The sequence below is a fragment of the Octodon degus genome, unplaced genomic scaffold (genome assembly GCF_000260255.1).
Source record: "Octodon degus isolate 3935 unplaced genomic scaffold, OctDeg1.0 scaffold00012, whole genome shotgun sequence".
In the NCBI taxonomy this organism is placed as follows: Eukaryota; Metazoa; Chordata; class Mammalia; order Rodentia; family Octodontidae; genus Octodon; species Octodon degus.
Genome location: NW_004524588.1, coordinates 22,974,977 through 22,986,253, shown reverse-complemented (window position 1 = coordinate 22,986,253; position 11,277 = coordinate 22,974,977). Strand labels below are relative to the sequence as shown.

Genomic DNA, 11,277 nt, shown 5'->3' with positions numbered 1-11,277 from the left:
GGAAAAGATGGTCTGTATCTCAGTGTGATAAAAGCCACCTATGAGAAACCAACAGCCAACATCATACTAAATAGACAAAAACTGAAAGCCTTCACTTTAAAATTTGGAACAAGGCAAGAATATTTACTGTCAACACTCCAATATAATATAGTTCTAGAAACATTAGCCAGAGCAATTAGACAAAAATGAGCCAATGCATATGAGTTTAACTGTCAATATAAATGGCCTCAATTCACCAATTAAAAGAAACAATCTGGTAGGATCTGTAGGATCCTGGGGCTCAATGAAACAGGTTAAAGATGTTTAACAACTACAAACACACTCAGTCACCTTAACTTTGGCATAGGCTCCACACACATTCACTGCAAGAAACAGCCTCTTTAATGAATAGTGCTGGAAAAACTGGCTTTACACATGTCAAAGACCAAAATTAAACCCAAGTCTATTACCATGCACTAAAAACATTAAAAGAGAAAGCTAAATTTTATGGAGGAAAAGGTAGATAGAAATCTTACAGACATAGGGATAGGCAGATAATCAGTCAACAAAAAGCAAACTGCATGGTAAATACTTCAAAGAATCAACAATTGGGATCTCATGTTTTTGGAAAGCTTCTGCACATCAAAAGAAATTGCCAACAGAGTAAAAAGAAAACATACAAATTGGGAAAAACTTATATCCCACTGCCCCTCTTCTAAAATCTTCTATTTAGAAAATATAAAGAATTTTAGGCTGGCCACATAGCTCAGTAGACTAAAGGCCCTGCTTAGGCAGATACAGTGACCGGAGTTCAATCCCACCCCTGGGGGTACACTGAGACAGTGATTGAGGCTGGTGCACACTTGAAACCCCAGCTCTTGGGAGGCTGAAAATAGGGAGATCACTATGAGTCCGATCTGTGTAGTGAGACCCTGTGGCCCCTGTACTAAATACATTTTTTTAAAAAAAGAATGTTAAAAAATCAGGCCTCCAAAAATTCAAAGACCCAATCTAAAAATGTCTCTCTAGGTAGTTCAGGCTGGTTATGAATTCACTATGTAGTCCGAACTGTCCTGAAAATCATGGTTATCCTCCTGCCTCAGCCTCCCAGGTACTGTGATTGCAGGTCTGTGCTGCCACACCCAGTGACATTTATTTCTTTGAACAAGGTGAGCTTTTATCTAAATTTCTCTCCTGAGACACCAAAATTTACTCCAGTTAGTAAAATCCAGATAGTTCAAACATTTAGCAACTTAGATAAATGCCAGTAATCTGTAATTTTTATAAGAGGATGCTTCTTCATTGACAAATAGTGTAATGCTTGCTTTCACAATATGTATTTTGCAGCGTGTGTATCACTGCTGTTGAAATGAAACAAATTAATCTCACTCTATTCTACTGTGATGGTCATTGTCTAAATAATGAACAGAATTTTTCATGGACCACTTTTAATGAATTATTTATCCTTTTGTTGTTGTTGTTGTTGTTGTTGTTGTTGTTCAGGGAATCAAACTCAGAACCTTTCACTTTCCAGGCAGGCACCTGTGCCGCTATGCTATATCCCCAGCCCGTTATATAGCTTTTATAGGAAATACATTTTCTAAGCTAATATCTCTCCTAGACAGACAACAAAATCAACTTCTCTGCTCCTAGTATGGGTTGTTTCTGAATTCATCTTCCTTCTTACATACTATAAATCAAGTCTGATCCATATTGAAATCCATATGATGTTTTTAAACTGGTATCTTTATTAATGGCAATATGTAGGTATAAATTCCTAAGCAATATTCCAACAGCCCAGAATCTAAGAACGCTTGATATGAAGTTTAATGCTCTATATAACCATCACCTTTGGGTAATTGGCAAGATGGAATATATATTTTTAAATAACAGAGAGTCTAGACTAAGCATATTTAGTCATTATTCTCAAATCTTACGTAGTTTAATATTATCATATTGGCATGGCATAAACTATTCTCAGGAATGGAAGCAGTCAATTTTAGGATTTTAAATTCAGTAAAGTCACTGGTTCTTAATCTATGCAGCACAATCTGCTATTCCTCTTTACTAAAATGAGTGGCTTCAAACCCTAGCGAGCATGACCGCTGGAACAAAGCACTTGCTTCTTCTAACGTGTTTCGGGTTGGCTGTGCAGGTTGATGCCTAGTAAAGTCGCAGGGTTTTACTAAAGAAACGTAAGAAGAAAAAAAGAAGCAAAAGACTAATTAAATTTGAGACCAAAGTCCTAAAATGATAAATACATACCAGAATATGGTAATTTGAAATGCCAATGTCATTTTCACTGAACTTCTAAAAACTGTTAATAATGCTTTACTCTTTCCCCCTCAATAAATACTGAAGGTCCACTTCTAACAAAGGTTTTGGAAGAGCACAAATGCAGGCTAAGGTGTCACGTTCCTGTGCATATGGGACCACATTTCTGTACCCTTGCTTTGCCACGGGCAATGTGGAGGAACCTCCATAAATCTTCTCTGATCATATGCAATTAATTTTATGTTCTGTACTTGTCCTGTTTTTATGCTGTTTCTGTTTGTATTTGACTTTTGAGGTTGCTTCTGATTTGAGATAAAATACTCAAGCTTGATACTTAATATTAAAATTCTGGTATGTGATATTATAGTAACAAGTTGTGCTAAGCAAATCCTGGATTCCCTTCTCCCACGAGTTAAGAAATTAGTTGTCAAAAACCTTTGAAAAGAAAGAACAGTAACTTTCTCTTTGAATATAAGCTCTGAAGTGGACTTACTGAATATCTTAAAGGGTGAAGTACTTCTATTATCCCTGTATATTTTCACCATGATTCTTTGTCTTGTTACCTAAGAAGGGTTTCAAATCTCATCAGAGTTGCTTATTGTTTAGTTGCTTTGTACTAAAACAGGAAAAAAAATCCTTTGTAATAATTTTCAGAATAGCTATTCTTCCAGACGGGAGCCTACGGATCCTAAACGCTTCCAAATCAGATGAAGGGAAGTACGCCTGCCACGGGGAAAACATCTTTGGTTCTGCTGCAATTGCGGCCTCAGTGTCTGTGAAAGGTAAGAAGAGGCAGCTAAGTGTTTCGTCAGCATAATTTCATGTGCTTATGACAAGGAAAATGCATAAGACACACACAGATGCACACTTGCCCTGACGTGTGTGCACACTCCTGTGTCTAACACGTTGCAAATGCAGATCAAGCAGCCAAATTATACTTTCTCATCATTTAAAGAACTAAACAAGAATGTATGATTAATGGAAATTTGGATATTTTGCTTGGAGAATTTTTTGGGGAGGATCAAGAAAGCTTTTGCAAGTTTTCCTCAGTGTCTCAAAGCGTTAGGAGGACGCTCATAGTATCCAGTTACTTTTCCTCCACCGGATCTGGAGATGTTCTCGTAGTGGAGTGCTTGGATGGCTTGCTGAAAAAAATACATTTTTAATCTAACAAGAATAATTTTAGCATCAGTCAGAAGTATTGCTTTGTTGCCACTTGGAGATTTCAAAAGAAAGGTGGGATAGGAAGAGAAAATCCGTGAGTGGGGCAGGCGTATTCACCCGATGAATTGTTAAGCAGAACTGTTCATTGACGTTTGCTTCAACAGGACTTTTATTGCCTTTATTTTAATATAATAAATATCACTGCTTAATGTTAATTCATTTTCTAGTTGTAATTGAACTAGGTTTCATGCCAACGATATTATTTTGAAGCAATATGTTGTGTAGTAGAAAAAAAATTTTATATCTTAGGTGAAAGAATTTCTCTAGTTAACAAAAGAATGTTTTTTCACAACTGAACTATATCACAATTTTTAATTGTGGATGTATTATATATAAAATATGTATTATCCGTAAAAACAGGAGTACTTTTTGGAATGGGAGAGCAGTTGTGGAAATGAACACTAGTGAAGATTCATATTGTGTTGTACTTAGTACTAATAATCTGTACACTTAAAAATAAGAAAACATTAATTTTTCTCTGTGTTTGCAAATGAAAATATAATTATAATAGCCAACTGTCTGGAAGCTTGAAGAGAATCAAGTATCAAGGGCAGGAAATAACAATTTAAAAGATGTTTCTACTTATATCACGTATTATTGGGATCTAACCCAGAGTTCTATTTGTTCCCTTGTTTCTGTTGCATGCTAAACTTTATCATAACAAGCTAATCCTGAACCCATTAAAACCTTGATTTTAATGATAATGAATAATGGTTTCTGTCAGTTATGTGTTTAATAGGTATGTGTTTACCCAGAACTCAACACTTCAAGTCCAGCAAAATTGAAACGACAGCCTAACGTCACTGAGTAGTTCAGCTGTGCATGCTAACGTTTACAGGGGCATTCTTATCCTGGAATTGTCTCTTCTTCAAAGGAACAACACTGAACATTAAAAGATCTGAGAGCTAGTTAGGAGAGGTGCTTTCTCAGACTACAATTTTGCAGAGTAGAGATTAAATAGGAAAGTGAAGACAATTTTGAATCACTGTGCCAATCTCTCTGTGATATTTACACCCAGGAATCTAATTACTAAAAAGATAAAATCAGAATCTTGTCTTCATCACCTCTCTATTTTATTCAAAACACAACATATTGCAGTCATTGAACCACTTATTAAGCCTTTAGATGAACAACTGTATTAGCGTTTATTGGTTCAGAGATGCTGTAACTCTAGAAAAAATGCTTAAATTCAGCAGAGCCACTGTATAAATAATTATTTTCTTTAAGAAATATTTCAAACTTAATGTTTTTATCTTTTTATATAGCTCCCTTAATCCAACTACAATCAGAAGTGATATTTTATAATCGCACAAAAGGTGCCTCTTCTAGCTCTTTTCTACTCAGAATTTTGTGGTGTGCAAAGCTAGCACAACTTGATTAACAAAAGAATGTTTTTCTTCTTTGTTCCTGTGAGAAAGCAATTTGATGGGAGGTGTTTGCTCTCGCCTTATTGACTCCTTATAACTCTTAAGGAAGTGAATTGTCTGTGCTCTTCCCCTTATTACATGCAGCACTTTCATCATAAAAGTATTTATTTGGTGATCCTTAAAGGATGTTAGAAATGCCACAGCCGCCCTCTTGTTCCTTCCATTCCTGCAGAATACGGAGTGCAGCTCCTCCTCCTCCTCCTCCAGTCTCTTGCCCTCTTATTTAAATTGACTTCTGCATAGAGATAGCAACTCTAAAATCATTTACCCCCTACAAAAACAGTGAGAATACCCCACCACCCAAGAAGCAGTAACATTGTGTAGATTCCTTATTTTTCTCTGTTATTTACAATAGCCTAGGATGAAGAGAAATACTATCATGTTACTGATTCTGTCATTAATATATTTTTTGCTTTCATAGAACCCACAAGGATAGAGCTTACTCCAAAGAGAACAGAGCTGACGGTGGGGGAGAGCATCGTCCTTAACTGCCGAGCCATTCACGACGCGAGCTTGGATGTCAGCTTCCACTGGACGCTGAAAGGACAGCCCATTGACTTTGAGAAAGATGGGGGACACTTTGAAAGCATCAGGGCTGTAAGTTTATTCTCTTTTACTTTCTGAGTAATACTTCTAGAAATTTTCATGCAACTGTAAAGCCTGTTTATCTACAAAATAGTAGGAAAATATTAGTATGATTAAAACATTTACTTTCTCCCATTAATTTATGTCAAACCAAAAAGTAACTATTTTAGACTTCCAATAAGAAATCTGCGGTGCTACATGACTACACCATTATGTGATTCTGGCTTCTTTGCCATTTTATTTAAATATAATGTCATTGTTTACACATCACATCTCAATAGTTCTGTTTTATATAAAGTGGCCAGTGTATTGTCTAGACTGTGGTTAGCAGGAATTGTGAGACAATGTCAGGGAAATAAGTCCTGCCTCTCAAGCAGCAATGACCTTTGGAGGTTATTTAATTTCTCACACACTAGAGCGATTAACTCTGCTCCCCACGTCATAAGTGCATAGTAACGCTAAGTGAACATTCACATTCAGACTATTTCTTATCTGCCAAATCTTTTCTTTTCAGTGTCTTTTTATATAACTTGTCTATGTGGCAGTCAACCAAATGCAACGAGAACGCTTGCAAGCCAGGTCCGCCAGAGCCGTGGCAGTGGCCCGCTCTCTGGCACGGTGGCGTGAGGCCCTTCCCCACCTCAGTGACAAGGCAGAAGAGAAGGAGAATGGAGCTAGGAGCAGACAAAGAGAGACGTGGGCTGGAAGCTTCCTTCTATATTAGCTAAAGCACTGGATACAAATACAGTGTTGTCTAAAATACAATTTAAATACTGTTATACACTTAGGCAAAACTCATTTACTCTCTACTAAAAAATTGGGGGAACTCAGAAAGTCATACCTACCGTGAGCTCACGCATTTAAACTCACTTTGGAGTGGATTTTACTTTAAAGATTTTGACAAACACACAAGTACACACACAATCTGGGCCCAAATGGATTAATTCTCCCGATCAAGTCTCATCTCACTGCCTAGTCGGATACATCCCAAAACGCCAGTCATGTGCATGGACCAGGCCCTTGTCATACACAGATGCGATGTTCACTTTGAGCCAGATGACTTCTAAGGTCCCTTCTTTCCTTAGAATTTGATAAATTCATGTTAGTAAGAGTGAAGAAGAGTTCTCCATATTGCATTTTCCAATGTAATTAAAATCTAGCGGTTCTATCAAAATTATTCCTTTCATTCTGGCTTTTTGCAGTTAATTAACTAGAGAAACATATGAATAGAAAACTATTACCAACTTTATTACTCACTGCCTCACTAATAAATTAATTTCAATTATTAGGGGGCATATTATATGTAAGCTATCTGCATCATGTTAAACTCTTTTCCTTCTATTGTGTGCTTTTCCTTTCTTCCTTTAACTTGGGTTGATAATTCCTACAAATTTGAATGGCATGAAGCAGAACCAGTAACATATAACACAAAATACACCATCAATAACATATCTTCATAGGGTCATCTATAAATACTCATTTTGAGGGATTAGATATATAGTGAATATATCTATAACATAACTAATAGTCTTACTTCATAGAACTAGTTCCTTTACTTTAAAATATCAGTGGAGAAATTTTTGAGTCTAGAAATAATACCACTTTGGGCTGATGCCATTCATTTTTCTAAATAAATATCTATAATATTTCTAAAAAAAAACACCTGCTTTATCCCTCTTTTCAGAATTGAAAGACTAGCCCCTTATTCTATGCAAATCCATAGTTAAAAAACATATTTAAACTAAACTTTGGAGTCACAACATTTGGCTTTAAGATGAGTATTATCACTTTTAGTGTAGTTGGAATAACTTACACTCATGTATGTACCTAAAATATCTAGTAGGTTCAAAACTATAAGTGTGAAAGAGACCGCCTATCAGCTATGTCATGATTACTTCAAATGCTGCGTGGGTCTCAGCGGCTTCAGGGACATCAATGGAGAGGATGCCATTAAGTGAAAAAGAGCAGGCAAAAGGGAAGAAAAAAATCCATCCTTGATTCCACTCCTGCCCTTCTTCAGCTGAAAAATCTTCTGGGAATTATATTAGGAGGTGGAATAAATTTACTCTTTATAAGGGAGATTTGGTAGGCACAGAGAACTTATGAATACCTTCTGTTTGGGGTGTTCAGGGGGAAGATTCCAGAAGTCAGAGGAGCAGGACAGGTCTCAGAAAAGAAAAAAATAGAAAAGAGCCATTTAGGGAAATCTAGACCCTGCTCCGGCTCTGAAGATGAGCAATTAAAGGCATCTGCAGGTGTCGCCTTAGGGGCCCAGGCTCCTGCAGAAGAGCAAGGCAGCCGAAAGGACCTAGGAAGCTAAGCAGAACCCGTGTGCCTTTGACTGGAGCACCAGGAGGCCAGGTGGTGAACCTGCAGCACGCACGCCTGCCCCACAGCTGCTCTTCCTCACTGGAAGCTCTCATGCGTTCGCCACCCTGCTCCATCACTGCCCAAGGACAGAACCTCAGAGCAGGTGGTTTAATGGTGGTGACTGAGAAGAGAAGGGGCCATGCTTCAGCGCATGGCCCCTCCATGGAGTGAAATGAATCAGCTAGCTCTCGGCAGTGGAGAAAAATGAAAAGAGAGAAGTGGTGCATTTCAACGTCTTATAGATGAGGAAGTGTGATGTAATCCCTAAATTTCAACTAGTTGCATTGATGTCTTTTATACTTGAGGATTAATCAGTAGGTGAAATGAGTCAAATTAGCCTTCATACACCATCTCTATGCAGCGTACACTGTCACTTTTTAAAAAACTGTTACTTTTGGACTGTATTTTAAGAGTGTAAATAAACTCTAATCACATCAGATTAAAAAAAGTCAATAGTGTTGCTTTGAAATTTAAGTCAAAGCATCTGTAAAGAAAGTTTTCTATTTCTTTTGCCCTCTTTCCTGAAGCCTTGTTTTACAAACCCAACAACTGGACAGATTTTGAGGGAATCCTTTACCAAAGACACCATACAGTAGCGAAGCATTCCACTCAGAAACATTTGATCCAATTCTCCAAAATCACTTTTTATTTTGGCAAGAGATACGAATAAACAAAATGTGGCAAATTAGTGAGTCTACTCATGATTTTTCAGTTCTCACAGCTAAGAGCGGTGAGTGAGCCTCAGTAGTGGTATGGCCCTTCACTCCTAAGACAGCACCATTTAAGGGGAGAGGGCAGGACTTACAGAGATCCATGTGCATAGATGGAGACAGCTGGCGAATGACTTCCTATCTGAAGTAAACCTTGCCCAGCAGCACCTTGCCAGGTGTCTCGTAGCAGCTGCAGTTAGCAAAGTGAACAGGTCAAGCAAAGACAGAAGAGTTTGAGGCCTGACTCAGGAACAATGAGGACTCATCATTTGGACAGCACAGCGACGGTGCCTAGTGGACACAAAGTCAATATTTGCTGAATAAAGTTAAGGGAAAACAGCAAAGCCTTCAATGTAAAAGACATTCATTTCTGAGCTGCACACTGTGGATTGCATCTCAAATGTAGAGGGTGTCATGCGGTTTGAAGTTGATGTCCGCAACAATAATCCTGGCACCTCTGTGGAGCAGGTATGAAACAGCTCTTGGCTTGAACACTCAGGCTAGACTGCTTAGCTAGAGGTTACAGCACCTGGAGGGGCATTACAAGTGTTGGCTCAAAATAACCCTCTTGTTACCAAATGAAAGCATTTACTTTGCCCAAGCAGTTACTTCTGTTGGGCAAAGCTCTGAACAAATCTCTGCTCCTCTCCGTGGCTGAGTACCACCTGAGCGCTGCCACGTGGCCCTGGAGCCACAGTCTTAGTGGAAGACTGAGGTGATCACTGTGTCCCAGAAACTTGAAATTTCCTAATTATCCATTTGGGATGTAAGCAGGTATTAATCCTTATACTACAGAATGAACTGATAACTGTTATTATGGAAGCCTATAATTTTCTGGGTTTTGACAGAGAAGAAAGATCACACATCTGTTCTAAGAATGATCTGCTCAGTAATTGTCTTTTCCATTGGAAACTGGGCATTCTGAACTCATAAAGTTGCAACTGGGCAGACACAGGAGACGAAGCACAGCGTGGTAATACTACGTGCATGGTTCCGTACATCCATTCTTACATGAAAGTCGTACTAGGAAACAAAATTTTAACAAGCCAGTTAGGAGATTTTGACTATAATTTTTAAACAAGGACACTGAAGAACAAGACTTTTCCAAGCTACACACAGGAACTTCAAACTGAGATGAAACAATTAAATGTATTATCAATTAAAAATTAATGGTAAACTACATTATGCTGGCCTTTCATTATCATTTTTTTCTGCTCCATGTTCACTGACTATCTAGTAGGTATTCAGCTCCTGTCTATATAAACTATGAAAAATAAAAAAATGAAAGGAGGGCCGTCCAAATAGTCCAGTGGATTAAAATGCCTGCAAGCAGGCACATGGGCCAGGGGTTCAATCCCCGGCCCTGCTGTGCCAGCCCCACCTCCAGGGCGCACTGAGACAATAATTGCGACTGGGCACGGTGGCGTGTATCTGTAATCCCAACTCTCGGGAGGCTGTAAACAGGCGGATCACTAAGAGTCTGATCTAGTAGTAAGACCCTGAACACCCTGTAGACCCTTCCCTAAAATACAAACAACAAAAAAAGAAAGATGGCTTTTGTCCCTGTCTTCAACAAGCATAAAATTTGTACAGGAGATTAAGTAACCTTAGAAAAATATGAGAATAAATATTGTTAATTTTTTATTTAGGAGTCAAATATTGTTGGAGACCAAAAGAAACTAATATGACATATTGCTATTGAGAAACACAAGACAAAGTATTCATTGAGAAACACAAGACTAAGAATTAATTGAGCATGTACTGTGTGCCATCCATTGCACACATATCTGTGTATACACGTGCACACACACACACTGATTCCTCATAGCAAGTAGTATTATTTGGGGAGAATATCCTACCTGGCTTAAACATTAGAAGTAGAATTAAGATAGGCCAACCAGGCAGAGACAGATAATCTAATGTGATAAAAGATCTGTGTCTCAAAATTATGAGGGATTTGGAAGATTACACATGTCTTAAACTCATGGATTCTCTCAGAATTAGTGTCTGCAATAATCCTTTCAGTGATGCAACCCTTAAGAGTCCACCCTGTCATCAATCAGCTCAGAGTGCCAACAATTAGAAGGTAGAAATGATTTCAATAACCTGTATTCCAAGTACAGAAATCATAAAGAAAGATGTCAGATTTATATCCATGGTTTTTGTAAATTATTAGATAAAATGAGATAGGATATAATATCCTCAATACCTTGGGAATTTCAAAATCAGTTGAAAAGTTTGAGCCCATGTGACTTTTTCTATTAAAGATGCTTCTGTCTCTAATTTATCTGCTTAGGAATTAGCTTCTATCTCCTGAAAGACAGAAAGAAAGTTCCAGAGTAGAATATAGTCAGTATTCAACTGGCATCCTCTCTTTCCGATAGATAAATGTTAATAGGGTCGATCAATGAAATCGCTGCACGTGCTGCCCGGATTTGCTAAGGTGCAAAGCTATGAGGGCCTCGTGAATGTCTTCTCCAGACCTTCCTCCGCACAGTTGGCACGCGTAAGCCCTGGAGCCCTCGCTACCAGGAAGTGGATGAAGGAGCCCAGCTTTACTCATGGCACACGTTCCCTGAGCTCACCTGGTACGAGTCATCAGGCCGGCTCTGGGTCCTGCGCTCGCCCGGTGCCATAGGAGGTGCCCTTGGGCAGCAGCCCGCGCCTGTCTCCCCGCGCACGCTGAATCCGGGGCTTGGTATCCCACT

General features: G+C 38.5%; 1 protein-coding gene across 1 annotated transcript in view; it reads left to right on the top strand.

Annotated features, from left to right (window-relative positions):
- The window catches only part of Cntn5 (contactin 5), a 499,129-nt gene that overhangs the window by 361,440 nt on the left and 126,412 nt on the right, over positions 1–11,277 (top strand). Inside the window, exons 11-12 of the mRNA XM_004626235.1 lie at positions 2,908–3,035; positions 5,326–5,501. Coding sequence (XP_004626292.1) covers positions 2,908–3,035; positions 5,326–5,501 — 304 coding nt within the window. The remainder of the gene's footprint in view (positions 1–2,907; positions 3,036–5,325; positions 5,502–11,277) is intronic.